Source organism: Atta colombica, unplaced genomic scaffold (assembly GCF_001594045.1).
Source record: "Atta colombica isolate Treedump-2 unplaced genomic scaffold, Acol1.0 scaffold27, whole genome shotgun sequence".
Classification (NCBI taxonomy): domain Eukaryota; kingdom Metazoa; phylum Arthropoda; class Insecta; order Hymenoptera; family Formicidae; genus Atta; species Atta colombica.
Window position 1 is genome coordinate 1317894 of NW_017259370.1, and position 24534 is coordinate 1342427.

The 24534-nt window shown below is 32.5% G+C and overlaps 1 protein-coding gene across 6 annotated transcripts in view; it reads right to left on the reverse strand.

Annotated features, from left to right (window-relative positions):
* LOC108689543 (uncharacterized protein CG43867) overlaps positions 1-24534 on the reverse strand; it is a 76407-nt gene that overhangs the window by 51160 nt on the left and 713 nt on the right. For 5 of the 6 annotated variants that reach the window (XM_018196342.1, XM_018196345.1, XM_018196343.1 and 2 more), the window contains exon 2: positions 16190-17494. In XM_018196342.1, coding sequence (XP_018051831.1) covers positions 16190-17227 — 1038 coding nt within the window. In that variant the 5' untranslated portion in view covers positions 17228-17494. Of the gene's footprint in view, positions 1-16189; positions 17495-24108; positions 24153-24534 lie in introns of those variants that run through there. The other variant, XM_018196341.1, reaches the window with a different exon arrangement.

Here is a 24534-nt window from a genome sequence, read left to right on the forward strand (position 1 = left end):
TATATTTATTTACAATTTATATTTTCAATTTTTACTAATTATATAACAAAGAATATTATATAATATTTCAACTACTTCAACATTTTCAGCATATATTTCACACATTGAAGTATTATTCAGGTCTGACGATTGCATAATGCGAATAAACTTCCTCTCTTTTCCGTAGTTTCATTCACAGAAAAGAGAAGAGAAAGGTGCTCTTATCGCGTACGCGAGGGCGAAAGTGCCATGTGTTGAAATTCTACTTTGTCGTACTCGACGGCGTCGACAGACGATATGTAAACGCAAAGGGAGGTAGACAAAAAAGAGTACAGTCGCAGAAGAGAGAGAGGAAGATGGATAAGGAAGTCGAGACGAACTACGGGAGATGTATGCTTCATGGAAGATACAATAGAACAAGCTCCTGGACTTGCAAATCCAACAAAGTATATTCTCTTACGTGCGTATTCTTTCCGTCTCTTTACTAAAACAAAATATCGAAGGAACATATATGACTGCAATGCAAATTGTACCGGAAAATGGCCGTAAAAGAAAGTGCCATGTAGAGTTATATCCTCAAAAAGAAGGTTGTTTCTCCAATAATAGTTAAGAAAATAGCAAGCGAATTAAATTTAATAATTATTTTAATTAATAAAAATTGAAACATTTATTACAATCTCGGTTTCACGGATGTAATAAAGTTTCTACGTCGACTTAACAACTATCCATTTTATTCCAAGTTTTCAAGCACGCAATGACGTGCAGAATGACCTGCGAAGTAGCAATGAAACGCATTTCATGATCAACGAAGCTTTACACGCAAGGTTCGGCTTACGTACGCGTTGCAATATGTAACTGTCGCGACGCAAGCCAATAAATACGAGCTTTTTTCCTCTTTATTTTCTCTCAAGGATAAATGGATCGGCTGGACGTGAACTTTAACTTGATAGTGCGGTTCGACGGATATGCCAATCGGAATAGTCCTTGTACTGAATTAAAAAAAAAAGAATGAAAGTATAGTAAACGCAAAATTGTATTCCCAGAAATACTTTCCACGAACATATATTATCAAAATTATTACCACCAGAACCACATAGGAAGAAAGAGTTTACTGAAAAATCTAAAAATTTAATTAAATATAAATTTAAAAATAATTTTGTTGAATCGTCAAAATAATTATATAGGACACTCCAATTGGTTATTAGAATGTCAAAACTTTTTGCAGCATTGTTTTCCATGCTTTAAGATTCCTATGTAATTATATGTAATTGATGGGTCATCAAAATTATTTTCAGATCTGTATCTAGCTAAATTTTTAGATGCTTTATACTAAAAGAACAATTTTTCTGAAGAATCTAAAAATTTAGCTAGATTTAGCTAGACAGACCTGAAAAATAATTGCTGAACTAACAAAACAATTAGGGCCTTTCCAAGGACAAAATCGATTGAAATCAAAAACATATTGTAGCATTGCTCATCATGTTTAAGATTTCTGCAATATATTTTGATGATTCAGCAAAATTATTTTCAGATCTGTATCTAGCCAATTTTTAGATTTTTCAGCAAAATTGCTCTTTCGCGCAGCAAAATCGGTTTTTTTCCGTGCAAAGATTAAAAAAAATGACCGAACTATTAAATACTAACAAAATTGAATACTGAAAATTTAAATTAAATGCGTGCCGAATGTACTTTTTGGACAAGATTGCACATTTCGACTTTGAAAATGTTATGTCGTATTATTTGTCAATCAACCAAAATTAATATTGAATGAACAAACGAGACGTATAATTTTAAATAAACAGAAGAGATAATAAATTTGCGCAGAGGCATTGCCTCATCGATATTCGTACACTCTGTAGACAAACTGTTGTCCATTGCGTCTAGGTGTGAGTGTAATGGATGCGAGAAAAAAATCAATTGCCGCCCAAGGGCTTTTAATCACCGGAGCCTGTCCTTTCATTTCCGCGGCTTGTGTCGACTGTCGAAAAGTCTCAATTCCTTTTTTTCCCCAGCGTCCAGCGTCAGCGGCAGGTTTGCAAAACGATTGCGCATGACAAACAAGGATGAAAATTCAACCGTCCCTTTCATTCTTTCTGCCACGCTGATGGATTGTATATGAAAATTGGAACAACGCATGAATTATTTAACCTTTGCAGCTGACGAGTCTCGTTTTTTATCTCTAATTTAAAACTGTTTCATTATCGTGAGTTAAAAATGAACAAAAGCAAAGTGAATAATAGTTTCTAGTAAGTAGATGGAAGAATTTAAAATTTAAAAAACGACATAATCATCTGTTTAATAAAACTTAACATTATTGGCAGACTAATGCCAGTAACGCCATGTTCTTCAAAAGAATGCTCGTGTACGATATTATCGATTTAACATGGTAATAAGATGCTAAACTTAAGCAATATAACTGAAGAATCTTATTAAAACTTCTTTTTATAAAATGGAAAAATAAATATACATCTTAATATAAAAAGTTATTAAAAAAGGAATCAATAAATATTAAAAATTTTCGTCAATTCTTTACGGTATTATTTATTTTATCACAACTGTCTCTTCCATTCGAGAAAAAATAAGAGCAATATTAAAAATCTTTATTTTATGTGAGAACACAATCAATACTAGAAATTTAAAATACCTTACGGTCGAAGCTGGATCTTCATTGCTTTAAATAATTCAAACTTGAATTACTAATATATACTATATACAGGGTGAATTAGAATCGTTGAACCAATTTTTTACCCTATGAGAAAATCGACTTCATATCTAATTGAATAACGCGTGCAATTATTTTCTCATAGGATTAAAAAGCTAGTTCAATGACTCTTATTCACCCTGTATGTATCGCATGTATACCATATTGTAGCCTTTTCGAACTGCGCGCCGAATTATTTTTTCCGGCTATAAACGCAATTAAAACTATTCTAGTAATCGAATTAAATTGACATTTAATAATTTGTTGCTACAATCAAACATCATATTAGGTGTAGTAAAAAGAAATTCATTATTTTTGCATGAAATTGAATGGAAAAATAATGGATTTCTTTTTATTACATCTACCTAATATTATGAAGATGTTAATATATTGAAAAACTGTTAATAAATTTATTGCGAAAAATATTATCTTGGTCGGGACTTGAATCTGGATCTCTTGTATTCCGTACGAGCGTCCTAAGCCATTAGAGTACCGAGGCATTAGTAGAATTATATAAATAATTAAAGCAATGAAGTGAAAATATTTAAAGCAATGAAGATCCAGCTTTGACTTAATAGGCATTTTAAATTACTATTGAAAAAAATGAGAGATATGACAAATATACAAATTAATTTTTACTCAAAATAGAAGATATATAAACAATATATATAAGTTTATTTTTACGAAAAACATGCATATAATTTCAGACTTTATTAACAAAGTATAATTTATTTGATTTGCTTAAAACACATATAACGCGATAGATTTAAGAGGTTTTCCATTAATGCTGCATTCCCCGGTGGGCAAGCAGAACGTAGCACAAAATTCCAACGTGATTAAAATTCGAAATTACTTATTACCCAAGCACAAAGTAGACGCCACAGTCGAAATAAAAGCAACGACATGGTGGGCAAATGATATTAACGTGTTCGTCTGTCTAGTGGTCCCAAGTTAAAAAGAGTCCATTCGGAGAACACGGTCTCAGCCCGTTACGCACGAGCTTTATCGTACGTCAGGTAGAACAACCCCTTAGTGCCTCGATCCCTCCATTGTACCTTTCCCTTATATATACACCACTGCGAAAATGCTTCTTCTCTCGCTGCCTACCTAGCGAGACAATTTCTTTGAGATTCACGCAACCCTGTACTTCGAAAACCATTCCGTGATGCAGTAAACCGAGGTATCGCAAAAGACAAAATTAGACGTAATATCGCGATATTGAATTCAATTTTGGAATTTTTAGAAGATTCTACTTTTAATATATTGAAGAAAATTATATACATCCCACACATATACACACACGAGATAAATTTAACGTGCTCTGGTTACGTAAGTGTTCAAGTTGCAGTCGGAAAAGTAAGTAATGTAATTTAAAATCAAACGAATGCAAATGTAAATCGGTTCGCATGGGTCTAAAAGTTAAAGAAGGTCGCGCCTGGAAAGAGACTGCGCTTTTCAGGCGAGTGATATAGCGCTACAAGTACGAGAACCGCCCCAATTTACGATTACGAGGCACATGGGGGCTCAAACGAAGGGTTAAACCGGGTTTAATCAATTCTCGCTGTACCCGGCGTATCTCGACATTGGTGAATTCACCGAATTCCACAACATAGAGTGAGCGATGAAGAAACTATGACGAATAGAACGGATAGATCAAAACGCGAAATTACCGCAAAATAATACACTATTAGAAAAAAAATATAGCAAAAATAAAATATTCCATATATTAGAAAAATTATATAAATTAATATATTTGCAAATATATAGAAACATTGGATAAATGTGCTCATTAATTTGTAATTATAGTGGAATAATGTAGAATTTTTAATTTTTATGTTTCCTTATGCAAAACTTAAAGCAATAAACTATGCAATGTTATAGTTATATTATGATATTTGCTGTCATAAATCATTTTCATATTTTCGAAAAGAATTACTTGCGTTGACCTCAATAGTTCACAAGTATATAGTTTTGAAGTATCTCTGTCATACAATATCGTAATTATCACCCTAAATAACGTTATTTAACAATTAAAATACGGATATATATCAAATCTCTCAATAAATACGAGTTATGTGAACCGTAATCTAATTATTATACAATAATATAATTATAACGTATTGCTAGATGACGCGCGGCTGCAGCTTTTAAATAAACATCATAATTCCAGGCATTGTTCTTGTTTCTTTTTGTGCAACATTTGTAAAATTTGTTTCATCCATAGTACATGACGTATAACATGCTTTGATCTTTTTTATTTTTCGTTGTTGGACAATCTCATTCGAAGAAATATCTTGAAAGATATCGAAAAGTTTGCTACTCGTGGTTCAGGTTGAACAGTTTTTCCAACACCTCGTCTGTTCTCTTCCCACTCCCGTAAACGATAACGTAGCGGGCCGCAATCCAATGTGAAAAAGTCAAGGAAGCTACGTTTAACCGATGGCTTACTATTTTTCGGACGCAATTCCTTTGCGGCGCCGAAGTTTTCTCGTAGCCAGACAGAATGCTCGGCGTCATGGCGCCGCTCTCGCAATACAGTAGAACGAAATAGAGATAGACGGAGAGAAATATCGTCTTCTCTTCATTGCATTCTAAGAATGTTCATTAAAATATTTTTACAAATAAAGATTTTAATTAAAGATTAATTAAATTATTACATTCTTGCGTTTTTTTTTATGCTTCCTGTAAAATATGTAATAAAACATAATTTTTTCAAATATATGCAATATATACAATGTAATTAAGTCTTTTAAATAATGTTGAATGATATCAGACAAGAAACTTTTCAGAAATATATTATTTTATAATATATTTGACGAAAAGTTAACATTTACGAACATTTTTATCTCTTTTTCGTATATCCAACTTTTATTACGTAATTTATTCTTTTATTTATGTAATAAATTTGTCATTAAGCAATGAATAAATAGTAATAAATTTGAATAAACAATAATGAATTTGAATGTCAAAAACTGATTGTCATCCATATCATCCAAATTCTCATTATCATGTTATTTATGCATAATACAATATCAAACACATAAACAAATGCGATAAAGTTAGCTAAATCAAATAGCTAAACGAAGTAATCAAGACTTCTTGGGCTTCTTCACTATAATGATATTTCAGTCATAAAATTAATGATTTTTATTATCAAATAATTCTTTGCATAATTATTCTAAATTTATTTTTTTGAAACTTTTATAACAAGCATTAACTTCATCATTAAAAAAATCATCGCATTATCTCGTTTAGCCTCAATTAGCTCATTTGACCTTACATAGCTAACTACATTAATTAAAATTCATGGCCAATTATAAAACAGAGCTCTCAGCAAGTGTGACTGCGCTGTCGCGTAATTGAATCATCAGTTTGATCCGCTAAGGCTAATGTACTAAGGCTTGTATTTCATTATGAATCTTGCATCAAGAAGCTCATATAATACATTACATTAGATAAGATATTCAGAAAAAAGTTTCTTATCATATGAAACACAGATGGTTCAATAATCATTTGATTAAAGATCGACTTTATAGAGAGCACACTCAGCCGATTGCAATAGCAAATAATAATTTCCTTGAAAATTGACCCATAAAATTATCAATAAATAAAAATGGATAAACTATAAAAATTTAAAAATTTAAATATACTGCGATAAAAATTTAAATAAAATATTTACCTTATTTATTTAAAAAAATAATACAATTAATAATCATTAATTTTTTAAATAAATAAATAGATGCATCTAGCAAAAATATTTTTGCTCGATTTTTTAATTATAATTTATATATTTTGTGAAATGTATATTGTAAGAATTTCTAATTATTGCCTTCTCATACTAGTTTATATAATATACTCACTCGCAAAAAATGGACTGTAAGATTATCTATTTTTACAGGTGCTTATACATTTAATTTTGGGAACATACAGAGAGAGACTAAACGCAAACTTGAAATTTTATTTAAAATTATTTGAAAAGGAAAAATAAACGGCTAAATTAATAATTTTTTCCTACCATGTTTTACAAGTAATTTAATTTATTTATTCATCATAAATATGTAATTATCAGAATAGAATAGAATAATGATATTTTGTACGACATCCAATGATATTAATTACGATATAATATACACTTTATTATGTAGCGACGGAATTCCATTGAAGTACGATTGAAAATGCGAAAAAATATTAATAATAATAGAAGCTATACGATTCACTCAATTAATACAATAAATTTGTGATATTAAAATTCGAATTAACGACAATCGTCATCCTCCAACGAGATACAATCAATATTCGGTACTGCATATGTGTAATAGGTAATACATATCGAAAATGTAAATTTAATGAAACACATATATCATTAATAAACGATCAATACATGTGGTCTTCCATAATTTGAATTATGGGATATTCGCAGAATTTTAATTATTAATACTCGTATATTAATCCGTGTTCTTGATCTACAAATGATAAACAAATTATAGTTAAAAAATTTATTTTTAGCAAAAAATTTAATTGCTTGATACAAAATATATTAAAATCTAAAAATTATTATTAAAGATATCATTGATTATTATAATAAGACAATATTTTAGAATTCTCATCTTTTATCACTTTCTGTAAGCGAAATAAGGAATTGCGAAAAATATTTGCTTTGATCAAAGTTGTCGATAAATTAATACTTAACAATCATCAATCGCGGAAGTTAATCAATCGTACCCAGACTAATTGTTCGTAGAAAATAATCGCATTTCAATAGGTAATTATCGTCCGTACGAATCACAATAAAAGAATATTTTATAATTCCCATTCTCTGTTACTGCTGCACATGAAATGAATAAACTTTGCGAAATAAACTACTTGCTTCAATAAAAGTTGTCAATAAATTAACAGACGTCAGTGCGAAAGTTAATGAAACGCACGTGCTGATAGGCGAGCTAATTGTTCATAAAAAATAATCACATTTCAATAGGTAACACAGAGTAATATAACGCGTCGTTACCTGTCATTAAAGTCTCACCTTGCAATGATAATGATTACATTTACACGAACTCTTATCGGATTTAATAACATCGTCCGTAATTAGAAACTGGCAAATCACAGTTATTCGATCCTTCAGAGAAATTGCTATGATTAACTAATTTTACATAACTACGGATATTATTAAACCCGATAAAGGGGTGTCTGTGTAAACATAGTCAATATTGCGTACGGTGACTGTACGCGAGTGCCATAACGTATACCAAAACAAACGGCCATAATGCCAGTATATCAAAATAATGTACACCAAACCAAAAATCACGGCCGTTGGCCATGTGTTGGACTCTTTTCAAAAGAAGTATTTAATATTATTTTTAAATATTAAATAATTGCACGCTGTGTGAATGTTTTGTTTTTCGTATTTTATAGTAATTTCGACAAACAATGTGTTATCACATATTTTATATTTTATTTTGTGGATTCGTTAATGTGTTATCTAAAATAAGAATTGATTCCATTCGATCGAAAGAGTATTTTGAAATGAAAATACCGATAAATCCTAATTAACAAAACTTATTTTAATTTAATTGATAACAGCTGAAATTTTATTATCATATAAAAATTTGCTATTATTATATTTGCTTAAAATTATTAAATTTATATATATTATTTGTATTATATATATATATAAACTGATAAACATATATATTATTAATAACAAATTTTAACTACTATATGAATCATGCACAATTGTCCTCAAGATGTAATAAAATTATATAAAAAATAGTAAAGTAATTTCCATAATTATTTTTTTTATTAAAACAGAGATAAACTGTATTTCTCAAATAAATATTAAATTTTATACATGAATTTAAGAAAGTAATAAAAGAAAAGTAATTTTAAATATAAGTCCGCATTGCTACGGGCAATACGGGCTCGTTAATTACTTTATTAAATCAATATAAAATGTAAGAAAATTATCATTTAACATTATCTTTCGAGATAACGGATACACAAAAAAATATAAAAACATCATACAATATGAATATACAATTTTTAATTTTAAATACTTTAAGAATTTATTTTTGCTTTTCAAGTAAGTTTTTCATGTAAAGTAATTTCTCTTCTCAAATAACCTTTAATACCAAAATATTATAAAATTAAAAAATAGTAAATGCAAACAAAAATTTAATCTCTGAAGGATCGATTAATGCACTGTGAAAAATAAAATATCTGTATCTCGAGCAAACTTCACCTGAATTTCTCAATTGAATCACTGTGTTGTGTCTCAAGACTCAGCTAAGCTTTTCAGCAGAAAAGCAAATATAGATAAAATCTAGAGAATGTTAGCAAACTCATAATATTCATGTCCAAGCATGCGAGACTCTCTTCTTTTATCGAAGCTCGAATAAAAATAATTTTTGATAAAACTTGAGTTATAAATGGTTTCATAAAACCACAGAAAGGTTCGCCGCCACTGCGTTAAAGTAAAGTATAGTATCCTAATCCTCGGCGCCAATTCCCCAAACTTGAATTTCGTCGAAGTTTCGCGTAAGCTTAACTACTAATTGGGCGCAATGTCCGCGGCTCTTGGCACTGTACTATCCGACATAACGTCCGTTACTACGAGAACTTTGCAGATTGTAATTCCCTGTCTTGCTCTGTCTACCTATTTTATCAAACGTACATACAGACTTGGAGAAACGTATATGTAACATTTGTACTCACTGTGTATCTCTATTACATTACAGAATATCTATTAAACTATAAAGGATATCGTAAAGTCTTCAATTATCTTTTAATAGATTTAGAAATACATTAAATTTATATAAAACTATAACAAAATTAATTAATTAATTAAATTAATTTTTTAATAACACGAGATGTACTTAACAAAATTATAAAAAAAATTTCAACACGGATTTTTACAGGTCGACAAACGAAAATCAGAGAAGAATATCATCATATATAAACTTCCAATTGAATCTCTATAAATGTCTTATTTTCTATAGAATTCTATAGAATTAGTTGATTGGATTTATTCTGGAATCGAGAATCAGATGTAGCAACGAACTGATTGAGACTGATTTTCCGGATTGTGCAGTGATTTTAAATCTGTATTGAACTTTATACCGAATCCTAAAGATAAAAGACATTCATCTTTACGATGATAAATGTTATGATTTCGTTTTTCTTTGTGTTCGAAATGGAATTGTCGAATAAAAATATTCATTATGAATATATTCACCAGTGCAAAAAACTAATTAAATTGAATAAAATGTAATTTCGTATTTTACGTCAAATATTTTATGTCAAATATTGTACATACAATATTTTTGTTAAAAATACATGAAATTTAAATTAAAATAAAGATTTTAAAACTTAAAATTTTTACTTTCAAAGGGTTACTATATTTTCTGAGTTTATGTGAGTTTGGTAATTTTTACTTACATATAGAAAACTTATATGAGCTCTTCTTTTCATTTTGTGAATTTGTCACGTGTCCAAAAAAATTTGCAAAAATCTAACGTACGACTATCTAACGTAAAAGCTTAAAGTTTCCCCTGAAAATTCATAACAAAAAAAAATAATCTTATGATTATTTTTTTATTACTAAATTGCTCGCAAATGATAAAAGAGCATTTCTGACTTTGATTGCTTATAATTCCGTTAAAAATCATCATAATTAAAAAAAAAAAAAAACAGATTCATAAAGCTAAAATCATATAATTGATTAAAATTTATTTTGTGTTTCAAAAAAATTGTATTTTATTCTATTCTAAAAAACCGAACAAGCTTTTTACTCAATCTAAAACCACCTGTTTGCCCTGAATCCCCTGAATATATAGATATTATATTATATCGAATATGTTCATTATTCAATATAACGCCTTCAAAGTGAATATAGTATTTTAAGTGATAATAAATATATTCATAGAATATTTCTATTCGATTTTGATAACCGAAATCGTCGAAATATGTCAAACTTCGAAAGATGTATTGCCGCGAATTACAGATTCAAGCTATTGATTTAGTACCACGTCGATACTGCGGCAACAACAGTAGTGACACGTGTGTGGACTTGCGATAGCGATCCATTAGGATGAAAAATTAAAGACTGCAAGCACAATCGATCAACAAATTATCCGAAATATCCATCCGAAATATAGCGTACGCACTCAAGGCAGGCGCAAACAAATCAAGATAATGGTGGATATTTCACGCACACGGCAATGCTAACCAGTGTCTGACTCGTATAGGTCCCGAGAGATTCGAGCGTGTGCGTATCGATGGAGAGACGAGTCACCTATCCATCTTTATTTGTCTTGTCTCTATCGTGCATTTTTCTCTGCGCTACAAACTTTTCCGTCAATTTTTGAAAGCAGTGTATGTGCTGGGTGTAGCGGAAACTGATAGAGAATTAGAAAAAAAAAATGATAGTGTGTCCCAAAAGAGACATTCGTATAAAAGGAGAAGAAAATTTATAAAAACCAGAATAGGAAGAGAGGAAAAAGTGCTCTATCACGAGAGACACATATGTCTATAAAAGTGCTCGATCACGATCAAGATACATGTCAAAAGAAAACTTTTTTTTTCTCGATCATATATACAGTGAGTGCAAAAAGTATTCGTACAAAGAAATTTTTTATAAAAAAGATCTTATTTGTTGAAAATAAACATTTATTAGCAATTTTATGTAATGAATACATTCTGTTCTAACATAAACAAACGAATTTCGCATGTATTCTTGATTTTAGAAGCTAAATTTTTCGACTGTACGAATACTTTTTGAGCATCCAAACAATACAATTTTTAACTTTCGCTTATTTTTCAGATGATATATTTTCTATAATTAATACAAATCTTTTTGGTATATAAAAATTTAAAGAAAAACATACAGTTTATTTCATGAATAAATTATTAATCAACAAGAAATGATTGTTAATTAAACATCGAATCGACGACAAATTAGTATTGAAATTATTGTATCGATATCGATTTGACATCAATTCGATGATTCATTTCTAGCTGAATATTTATTTTTTTAAAATAAAATTTTTTAAAAAATATTTTTCTGTACGAATACTTTTTATTCTTACTGTACGTAATGCGTAAATTTTAAGATGAAAAATCGGTGGAAGGTTTTATGGGAAAAAGTTAGAGCGCGAAAACTCATCAACGCGAAGCTATCACTAAACGTATGGTTAGAGAGAAGGGAAAATGATAACTGATGATGTGTAATATAAATTTTTAATCGGTTTAATAGCAAACCGATTGCCAATATTAAACGTTCCATTACCAGAGAAAGTAATGAAATTATTATGAAACAATTCTTCCGCCATATTTTAATTTCATTGATGTTTTATTGTCACATTTATAGAAATATTCGAGAAGCGTATCTCTCTCTCTCAATATCTCGCACGTATTTTAATTTACAAGATTCCATATAAAACGGAAGATTTTTTTTTTCCAATACAACGTGTTTTGTTTAAAAAAAGGTTATGAGAGCACGCAGATTTTTCAGGATTTATTCTACATATAACATAACTACTAATACCGTTACTTTACTGTAATATGTGCGAAGCTTTTCTCTCTCAGAGATTAAAATAAATATGTTTTTGCTCGGAAAAATAATAATTAAATTTTTATATGCGAATAAGTGTATGCGAATAAGGATGAAAAACTGTTTTGAAGATTGTGACGTTGATAGACATTCTTTGAAATCCGTATCGGCATTTGAAGACCGTGTGTCTATTAACGTGAGGACTTCCATTAACGCCACATGCTCGAGGAATCAATATTAATATGAACTACATACAGAATAATACAGGATGTCCCAGATATACCAGGCCATCTTTTACTAAATATTCTTGAACAAGTGAATCGATTTTTGCAAAAAAAAATATCGAGACCTCAATTGTTTTAGCTTGCAACTGTTAGAAGAATCCTAAAAAAAAATTAATTTCAAAAATGAAAACAAATTTAGCAAAAATTTCTTTTTATTAAATTTATAATTGAGATTAATAATAATGTTAATGTCAAATTAATGTTAAAAACCGGAAATTTATGAAATAATAAATCTTCTCGATATCTTCGTTTCGAAGGAAGATTGATTGAAAGTTGATTGAAGAGTTCATAGGTGAAGAATGAATCGCTAAATCTGGGACATACTGTACATCAGAAACATTTAATGGCCGTTAGTACACGTCGCTCGAAAATGGAATTGAATAGAGTAATGTGCACGCTCGAACAATATCCCTTCCCCGTTGGCGTACCGTATTGTACGTTTGCCTAGATAATGAGACGTCACGGTCAGTTCAGTGCGGCTGTTATTTATAATCCACAATTGATTCTACACATTCTCCTTTCGCTATTCAACTTGTTATATACATAGTACATGTGCCCTCATGCATATCGCGTTAAACCACGTGCACATCGGAAAATGATGAGTGATAAGTGATGTGTTGTTGCGAACAATGAAGATGATAAGCTCGTCTATTAAACAAACTCGAGCACGTATAATTTTAATGACTTTACGCAAACATTGTTTAATATGCTCCATTTTTATTGAATCAATGATAGAATAGGTGAATTTTAATCGATCTTTCCGAAAGAAAAAGAAAAGCATCGAGAAAAGAATCATTTTTCTTAATTTTTCTTAATTTCTGATATTATATATCTACAGAATTTATCTTCAAATTTGAAATTTTATTGAAGATTTAAGTTTAGAATCTAAGCTTTATTTAAGTCTTAAATTTTTACTCACACAACCGGAGTCTTCCTCTATTTTTAAATATTTACGTAAAAACATCGATTTTTATATCGACATTTTATGTCGATTCACAAATAATCGTATTTGAAATCCTCTTTGCATTGCAAAAATGTTTACTATTCAAAATGAGATTATCGTACACAAGGGTAGGAAAACCTTGCCTTGAGTCATAAATCCGTTTGAGATCCCTTCCGTGCGAAAGATAGCCCCAAGATACATCAAGGATTTCGTCTTGAATTTTGTACGCGCTCAGAGCACGCGGCTTCCCGCTTCGATAATATAAACAGCATCCGCTTTCAGCGAAAGGTTATACCACAAGAGGAAACACAGCGAAATTGAACATGCTAGCCATGCAATGTAAAAAATAAATAGAGGCTAATTTGACTTCGTTCTTAAGAAAATATTACAGTTAGAATTTTGATGTATGTTATTCGAATTATTATTTAATTTAAATATTTTTTTTCCAGAGTAATTTCATAAATTTTATACATTAAATTATTTTCAGGTAAATATTGTATAAAAATGAAAGTAATGCGGAATAAAAAAGAATAAATCCAATTGCATTTTGAAAGAAAAGTTTTTTATATTTGACTATAATTGCATGGTAAAATATTATAGTAAGGAATTCCATTTTTAGTTATTACTGCTATAATATTAATAATATAATTATATTTATAGTTTTATATCAAAAGAAATATACAGACGTGTCAAAGTAACTATAAAATGATTTCTTTTATTCTTATTTATTTATAAATTAAATATGAAATAATTATATTATTTCAAAGCAGAAATAACTACAAAAATAAAGCTCCTAATATATTATAATTATTTTATGATATGAACTATTTAGTCACAAATACGAAAAACTTTTGTAGGATATCCCTTTTGTCAATACATCACGCTGCGGAGCTTCAGAAATAATACAAAACTGTAAGCTTTTGTTCGAAATCTGCCCTGTGCGGTAACTATAAAAAGTATGCAGAAAAAGATAATATCATCTGGATCATCCGCGCATTGCGATACGGATACGGATCCGCGATACGGTTTGCCGATTCGTCGTTTAGCTCTCGATCCTGTTTGCTGCCGGTGAGAAATAAAAACGACCATTGTAACGCGGTGAGTAAATGTGCAGGAATGGGTGATACGTATTGTGGAAAAGTTCGTAAAAAAAAAAACCCGTCAGCGATATTATGGCGTGTCCGCCGAGGCGGACGTATAATTTCCGGCTTGACGTTGAATCCTCGTCAACGTGTGCTCCATACACATCCATTCCGTTGTCGCGGTCCGATGTGTGTCCCATCGTCTCTTTGGCGAGGCAGTTTGTTTGCGTTAAGCCGCGTCTCTAATGAATGGATGAATAAACCTGTACGTATACGTAAAGAACAATTTTGCTGAAATATCTAAAAATTTAGCTAGATGGAGATCTAAAAATATTTTTTTTTTTTAAATAATTTTGTTACAAATCAAAATAATTATGCAGAAAATTCAAACATAATGAGCATGCTGCAAAAAATTTGACATTCTTACCGCAACATGAGCGTCTTACATAATTATTTTAGTAGTTCAACAGTTGACCAAAATTATTTTTAGATCTGTAGCAAAACTGTATTTTCCATGTAGAGAAATATTTGGAAATCAAATCGAATCGCAAAGGGAGCCTTCTCCAACTCCGAAATAATGTGTGATTTCTCTGAATTTTTGTTTCTTTGTCTCTGCCCTAAATATCGTGCATTAATGGAAATCTTACACAATTTCTCAAGCATAAAATGCAAAGAATTCTCCGAACGCATTTGCGTTAATTCCCACGCTTGCCATTGTCCGATGCGCGGAACAACATGCACAGAACGTGGAGCGGAATGTATTTTTTCAAAAACAACAGCGGTACTAACTGTCGTCCGCGAGTGCTTGTTTCGCTAAATGATTGATGCGGTACATTTTGAAAAGACAAGGAACAAGCTGACGCCGAACAACGTGATGTGCCTTATCTAAGGTGATGGCATTAAATCGGCGCGCGTGGTCGTGCATACTAATGGAGACTTTGAGATATATATTTCGCTTCATGTTACGTACTTGGGCCCTGCGTAATTTGTTTAAAGTATTTTGCGTATATCGGAAAAATTCCGGATGACAGATTCGTTAACTGTTAACTGTTGACTAACAATCCTTGGCTAACACACACGCCGCAATTAAACAAGATTATCTTGTTTAATTTGTTTAAAAGTACGTTATTATAACAATGTACTTTTTATCGCGTCTTCTTGAATTTATCATCATAATCATTGCTTTACTTTTAAATGTAATTTTATTAACACTGATTAGAAATAGTAGAATAACAATTAACTTTTTAGCTACCATATATAAACTTCAAATAAATACGTAAATATTTTAGTAATATTTTAGTAATATTAAGTAATATTTTAAATAAATAAGTAGATTTTGATATATTTGATATAATCATATATTATTTAAAACTCTATTATGATATCTCAATATTTTTATATTACAATTTTCTAGCTAAACAAAATGTTAAATATATGATAATTGCATACTTAAAATCATTTCTATCATATAGATTAATTTTGATTTAATTCATTTTTCTAATTTTTAAAACTAGAGAAAGATAAAAAGTAAATTAAATCGAGATCCAATAAATCTAGATTAATAAAAACGGGCATTATCAATAATTTCAAAAAAGCTGTTTTACAGGCAGCTAAAAAGTTAATTCATATGAAAAAAAATGAGTATAAACTTACCTTTTCTCGAAGCATGTCTCTCACCCTAGTCGCTTGACTCCTACTCCTGTGCAACTCTAGCTGTAACTCCAAACATCTCTCCTGCCAATTGAGTTCCTCCACTGTCGTATACCCATCGAAGCTCTTGGACGTGCTGTAAGTGGGCCTGACATCCAGCTTTTCCCTCTTCAGGTCGACGTTGCCACCAGTAGCTCTCGGATCAACAAACAATCTGCCCGCCTCATATATCCGTGATGCCGATAGTTCAGACGGTTGCCTGCCGGAAAATGAGAACGCCCTGTCGAAGTGGCTTCTACCGCTGGAAGGTCCCGGGTCGTAATTCGACTTTCCTCGACAGAGAGGACTACCTGGTTCCTTTCCGACATCGTAGGCCAGATCGGACTGAACTGGAGTAACGAACGTTCTTTTATCCGCATACTCCACGTGGCCGCTCGACTCGGAAGTGAAGTCGTACGGACTACACTTGGGCTTTTCACGGAGTTCGATGTAGCCGGCACTTCTGGCATTCTCGGCGAAGCTCTTGTCCTTGTGGAAGAACAGATTCGACACGTTGACGTAGGGCGAGTCTCTCGTATGTATTACCGATAGCGGCGCGCCGCTGTCGACGCCGCTACCCGCATTATTGTTGTTATTGTTGTTATTGACATTCGTGGAGACACTAGTGGAGGTACTGGCGGTGCTGATGGCGGTGGTGGCGGCGGCGCCGGCGTGCCTAGGCCGTGGTGGCGGCGTTGGGGCTTGTCGAAATTGTCTTGGCCACAATCGCGGGCTATCGGGTCCGGAATTGGAGCTGCCAGTCCCGGCGCCACTTGGACCCGCTCGAGACGACGACGAAATACCGGCGGTGGCTGGACCTGCGGCACCGATTGGGCCCGACTGACCGGCAGCGGCAGGTCCGCTGCTAGGATCTTGCACGCGAGCACCTAATCGTGGACTGCACGGCGCCGAGTTGGAGCCGAAATCGCTGGCGAGCCGCGTGATCGGATCGAGAATTTGCGAGAGACGGCGACCTGATGATGAGCCGCGTATCTCGTCCATCGTCTTTAATGTTTCGTTGTTGCACGTCGATCTTATAATGACGCCTCTTTCTGCCCGCCGATTTCTGCTTCCTGCCGAAGGATCCTCAGTGCATCTGGCAGCCCGCGCTTATGCTTCCTTCCTTCTCGGGTTATCACGTTTTTCCTGCGAGGGATCGACTCGATACCGACGCTCGGGGAGCAAAAGCTGCTCATCCTCGCCATTTCGTTACTTCACATGCTCGTACAGTCATCGTCGATAGCGACATCAGTCTCGGGCTTACGAGACCTAAAAGAAGATTTCTTCTTGAAGAAATATTACAGAAGCTTGCGAGTGATAAAATAGAAAGGGTCGACAATATTATCATATAGATATGATTTGATTGGGGACCCATTTTTGAGTAAAGTGCTACTAGAGATATCATGATCTCTATCTTGTCAACTGTCTAACATTTTTTCTGACCGCATTTATATACAGATTACAATAGTAATATAAGATTTTCGAATTATATATTACATAATTTCATAGTTTACGTTCTAAGAATTGATTATATTCTAAGAATTGCAATATAATTGGCATGATTCACGATTCAATCGAGAAAATCGTAAAAATATTTGCTTAATTCTTTTGCCATTTGATCGTTGTCGTGAATATTTTATTGGCAAGTTATGGCACCAAACTCATCTGTCGCTGAGCGTTTCCGACGTTTCGGCGACAGAGACAAGAAAAATGCGACGCGGAAAGATGGCACGCAGGGCTGCAAAGTTTATTTTAAGGTCGACGTTAAAAGGAGCCAAATGAAAAACCGGATGGAGGGAGTGGATAAGTGCAACCCGTCTCGTTCTGCAATTACTACGCGAACGACGGGTCGGCTCATGAAAAATTCCAGCCTTTGCGACCTGCCTCAGGAAGTAGATGACGAGCACAAAGGAAAACTGAATTTAATGCAAATAAAAAAAAAAAGAAAGAGAAACAATCACGAGTGTTAAAATAAGAGCAAGAAAATAGAAATTTTAATTATAACTATGTACTTTTCAAGTGATCTTTAAATGTGTTAAAAGAACAAAAAAAAGTTTTATTGTATTTTTTTTTATTAACTTTCTTTTAATTTCTTTTAATACAAAATACTATATATTAACGTGTGTGTGTAATTATAAAGAGATTTAACATTTTCACCGTTAAGAATATTATTTTAACAAATTAAAATTTGTAAGAGAGACGTAAATCAATGACAAATGTTAATTTTTTTCCAGGAATTACGACATGCTGTTCACCATGTAACACAAGTCGTGACTCGCGAGTCGTGACACGTGACATATATGTGACACGCTGTGAATTAGCTTTAAACGGTCGTGAGGTCACCCAATCTCACAAGCTTGCTGTTAATTTACCGAACGATCTCTCCTTTATGCCATTTATATTCGTATAATTTTTAATAGATACATCTCCATTTGTATAAAATATTATGCTTATGTAATATAGATTAAATGATCCTTCAAAGTTATTAAAAATTCAACTAGAAAAAAGATTTCCTAATACACACATAAATATATAAATAAAAGAGATCGACTAACATATCACAACATTTGAATTCTTCGATCAATTTAAAGTGAACTTTTTTTATAGAATATTTTATAGAAAGATGACAAATATTTTAAAATATTTGAAAATAATTTAAAAGATTATTACGAATTAAACTCTAAATATGCAAATAGATAATAAAACTTTACTTTTTTTCAATTTAATCTCTCTCTCTCTCTCTCTCTCTCTCTCTCTCTCTCTCTCTCTCTCTCTCTCTCTCTGAATCTCCAATTTAGATTTATTGCAACAATTTTATTTAAAAATGTAGTTTGAAGTTTTATTTTATTTTAAAATTTGATTTTAAAGTTAAGTCCATTTTCACAATACAAGGTTACCTAAAGATTAAAGGTTACCAACAAATCATCAATGATGATAGAAATTCATCAATGAAATTCATTCATGAATTTCTTGATTACCTTTAATCTTTAGATAACCATATATTATGAAATCGGGCCCTAAAACTGAAGATTATTTGTAAACTTTAGAATTTGTAACAAGTAACGTATGTCTGTTTTAGGAGAGAGAGAGAGAGAGAGAGAGAGAGAGAGAGAGAGAGAGAGAGAGAGAAAGAGAATTCAGATCAGTCAAAGAATCCGTAGTACTTGTGCAGAGTGTCAGGTCTAGGCCCACCCCGTATGCAGACGATGCTCGACCTCCGGTTCCCCGCGGTGTCCATGAATAAATTTCAAATTAACTTTTGAACGATTTCCGCGTTATACGAGGCGCGACGGAAGCCCTCCGCAATCTCGGAGGTTCTTACGAGGAGGCAGCCTTTATATCACCGAGGGCTCGCTCGCATACTCACTCTCTAAGTAAAGCCTCGTCGGAGGAAGACTACGAGGAAGACTTTCATCGACGGTGCTGATCGTAAAAGTATCGCGGTTCAAAAATCCGAAGACTTGCGCGGAATATCAAGTTGCGAGATGCGAGAAAGATGCAATCTAAAGAAACTCAATTGCAAAAAAAATATTGAGATATGAATCTTTCTTTCTAAATATATTAAATTTATTAAAAACGATGGTTAATAATAGAAATGTCTTTCATATACAATCAAAGATATTTCAATTAATTCTCATGCAATTAATATTTTAATTTCACGTAAATAAATCTATTTTCGCCAAACAGGAAAAAATCGTGTTATGCAATGCAATTCTGTTACGAAGAAACGCTACAAGAAATGAAAAGCCGAAAAAAGCGTCGTGTGCATTAAATTCCAATAAAGGATTTTCCGTTTATGAGCAGATGTTATTGCGAAATATGTATTTCACAATAATTAAAACAGACAGTTCTTTATCGCAATCTAAATAGCGTTATAAAAAGAGCTTCGAGAAAAAATTGGAAAACAAAAGCTAATTAACAATCATTGCGATGTGTGCTATTAGATATCAAAGGAATAATGATAATCTATTTTCTTGAATTAAATAATATTTTGTCATTTTTAATTTTCCTATTGTTAAAATGTAATTTATATTATTTTTATAATTAATTTTAAATTAATATGCACTTAGTAAATAATAAATTAAATTTCAATCAAATTGAATAATAATTTTCTTGAGTTAAATTGTTTAGTTTCATTGTTCTAGTATTCACAATGTACTAAACAATAGTGGCGAGCTATAGAAATAATTAAAATCGGGTGTATAATATAACATTATGAATTTAATAGTGTGGAGATACAGAATTCATGAATTAATTAAACAATATAAATTAATAAGAGGTTAAATAGAAAAAGGAAATATATGTATATTCAATTAAATTGTAAACAAAATAATACATGAACAGTTTAAATGTACAGAAAAAAATTTATTAAACTTTAATAAAACATTTGTTTGAATAATACCAACTAATATTTACTTAATGTAATAAATATTACTTAATGTAAAGATTTATCTGATACAAGAAATGTAATTTTAATGTCAATTTAACTATTATTTTTTATTGAGTAAATATTTATTACTGTGAGTGAATATTTAGTTTATTCAAATAAATATCTATTAAAATTTAGTACATTTTTGTTCAATGCAAATATTTATGCCTTAATTTACACGATTGGATCATTCCTGCATGGATGTTTTGCACATTTCTTCGAAAAACCAGAAGCATCAAGAATCATTAGTTCTAAAATTTTACGTACATTTTTTTTAGGAGGAAACATTTTTTATACCTTATAAGTATTTTCTAAAGACGTCAAAGTATACATAAGAATTACTTAATTTGTGTATATTTGTTATAGTGATGAAAATCCGATATATGAATAATCCATCATGCGTAATAAAGGACCGAAAAATCATATGTACTGAGGCTTATTTATGCATGAAAACAATTTTTTATCATAATAATAATTACATCGTGCTATCACAATAACAATGGATGCGTTCAATAGAGAAAGCAGCTTTGCATATGTTGTAAAATTCTTTAATATGATTGGTTTATACATTTAGATCCATGAAAAACTAAAACAAGAGCACTAAAAGAAAAGATTGGCTGCTGCAGCAAATTAAATGATAAAATATGGCATAGCCTTTTTGATTGGGTGCAATAGTCAATTTTTAGTTGCGTTAGCCTATCCACAATGTCAATATAGAATTTCGATAGGCTAACGCAATCAAAAATTGGCTGCTACAACCAATTAAAAATGCTATATTCAGTCAATCTCTTCTTTCAGTGCAATCATATAAAAAAATTGTAGTAACAGTTGCAGAGCTGCAGAGAAAAGTATTTAAACTGAAAAAAATCGTTTCTTTCTTTGCTTTTTAAAGTGAAATACCTTTGAGAAAAATTTACTTGATTTCAAGAAATAATGTTGAAATAATGCAAATTATGTTCAAAGAAAAATTTCCAGAAATGACGTTCAAATCAAAGAAATTTTTCTTTATAACAACCGCATAAATTTCTTTTGAGTCAAACAAATTTTTTTTAATCAAAGAAACTTTTTTCTGAGTATGCTTTTTCTGCTGAACGCATTGATTACAAGAACGGAGGAGGAGGAGGAGAAAGAGGGGAGAGCTAATATTTGGCAATATTTTCCTTAGATATATACATATCGTAATTGTAACGGTAATCAATCGCCATTGTTAGAACGCTGTTTTGTCATTGCGTAACTAGTGACGGTCACGATGCAAGCGGTAACTGTGGGCCGACCGGTCGGCCAACGCGGCGCGCATTTTGCATAAATTACGCGTCCTTCTGTCCGGTTTGATCGCGTGATCGCGCGACGTTATTGTCGAAATGACGTTGTGCCGCAAGGCGGGCTACCGTATGACACTGCAGGCGCGGCAAAACAAATAGGCCGCCGGCATGTGAAACGTATGTGTACAACAGACGTTCCTGTGAACGAACGTGCCGTCGGTTCCGGCTACCTCGCGACAAATTTCATTTCACGATCGCGCTCGCGCCTGCCAACGGTGGGACCTCGGGACCGATATCGGTAGCGATCAATTTACGTGTGTGCGATATGTTTCTTTTTTTTTTTCCTAGTAAATCAATACCTCCGTGTATCGAATACGTTTACGAATATTCGAGACATTACGTTGATTTATTGGATCGTTGCGTGTGAGACGTCGCGATCCGAAGGTTCAGCTTTATGGAATGCTTTACAAACACCTTCGATTCAAATGCTATTTTTGTGTATTACAAATCGTTCTGGTGACATCATTCTTTTGTAAAAATATGTTTTCCAGTTCTGGAATGGTTCAAGCAATAAATATGTACAATGTAGCAAATATATGCAATGGAATTGTAAGAAATTGGAAAAAATTCAGATACATCTGACATCTTAAATAATGAAGTGACGTTTTGAAAACAATTCGTGACATAAATTCTAGAGACATTAAGAGAGAATAAAAATAAATATTAGCAAAATTTAATAGGAGCAATATAATGATGGAATCTGTGAGCAAAAATAATTTAGTATTTTTGAAAGTAATCCATTTTAATACTTCGCTTAATTATTAAAGTTTATTGATAGCTTGATATTTTCTTTTTCTTTGCTGCATATTCCTTCTGAAGCATTTGCTCAGTGATAACAATTACTACTATATTGTATTTCGAACATTGTGAACACCAAAAGAATAAAAAAAAGAATAAAATTTTAAATTGATATGAATCTATAAATAATTTTATTTAGACCATCAAAGTAATTATGTAAGATGCTCAAATTGATTGTTAGAATATCAAAACTTTTTACAGCATTATCATTAAAGTTTAAGTGTTTTACATAATTATTTTGATGATTAAAATAACATTATTTTCAGATCTATATTCAGCTAAATTTTTAAATAAAAACTTTAGGAAAACTGTTCTATTTAATTATTTTGATAATCCAACAAAATTATTTTCAGATCGATGCATCCAATTAAATTTTTAGATGCTAGCAAAACTGACCTCTATAATCTTATTAATATAATATAATTTTAATGATCCAACAAAATTATTTTCAAATCTATGAACTCAATCAAATTTTTAGCAAAACTGTCCTAATAATTATTTTAATAGTCTAACATCAATTTCAAATCAGTGTAATCAGTTAAATTTTTAGATATTTTAGCAAAACTGTCCTATTTAATCATTTTGATGGTCCAACAAAATTATTTTGAAATCAGTATATATTCAATTAAATTTCTAAATACTTTATCATATCCGTTCTTTTCATTTGCAAGAATCTTTATCACAAGCATGTTTGTCGGTAAACAATCTCGAGTCGTTCTGGCAATTCTTATCGCAAGAGCACGTTGTCGTGTTAACGTTATCGGGAGCCAGCTGTTGCAAAAGGTTCCCGCTGATTCATGTTGGATCCGCGATATTTATGTACGAAAATCAGTGTCGCGGGCACCGGGCGGTGTGACGTCGATACGACGCGCGGCGGCGCGTTCGATTCCGCGAATCGCTCGTAAATTTTTCGCACGGACGTTCGTTAAAGGAAACCCGAGAAGTTCATGAGAGACAGGGAAAGGGAAAGAGAAAGAAAGAGGAACGAAAGAAAGAAAATGCCGTACTCTGTACGAGAGGAGCGGACAAAAGATAAATTCGAGACCGATGACCTTTCTCTCTCGAGGGAGAGAAGACACACGCAAGAGAGAACGAGAGAAAGAGAGGAGAGGAGAAACGGAAGGAAAAGAGGGAAGAGAGTAATGAGACGAGAGAGCGTATCAGAGGCGAGAGAGAGGAAAGAAAAGAATATAAGAGCTGAGACGAGAGGAAAGAGGGTTCGGGAAGACGCCGTTAGTCGATAAACAATCATCGAGCGCTCGATGATTGTTTAACATTCCGTTTCTTCGAGAGGGAAGAGAGAAAAAGAAGGAATAACGCGCTTCGGGAATCACCTGGTGCGGCAGCGATCGACCGGCAGTGCCAGTTTTCAAACTCGTTTTCTCTCCTCTCCTTTTTCCTCCCTTCGTCCACGTCGTCGTCGTCGTCGTCGTCGTCGTCGTCGTCGTCGCCGTCGCCGTCGCTGTCGTCGTCTCGTGCCTCCGCTCTTACGCGCTCGCCGTGATTCCCCTACTCTTTGTCCACCCTTCACGCGATTCTCCGCGCGAACGCGGCCCGGCCTGTGTCGGTCCTTCCTCCGCGAGAAGATTCGCGCGAGGTAGACCGCGCGGTGAGGAGTACGGTATTTGCGAAGGGCTGACCAGCCGGGGAGAATAGTACCGACCGTAGGATGACAGCTCGCGCACAAGTAGGTCAGGTACCGGAGCAGAGTGAGAGTGAGGGAGGGAAAGGGGGGGGGGGGGGGGGGGGGGGGGGGGGGG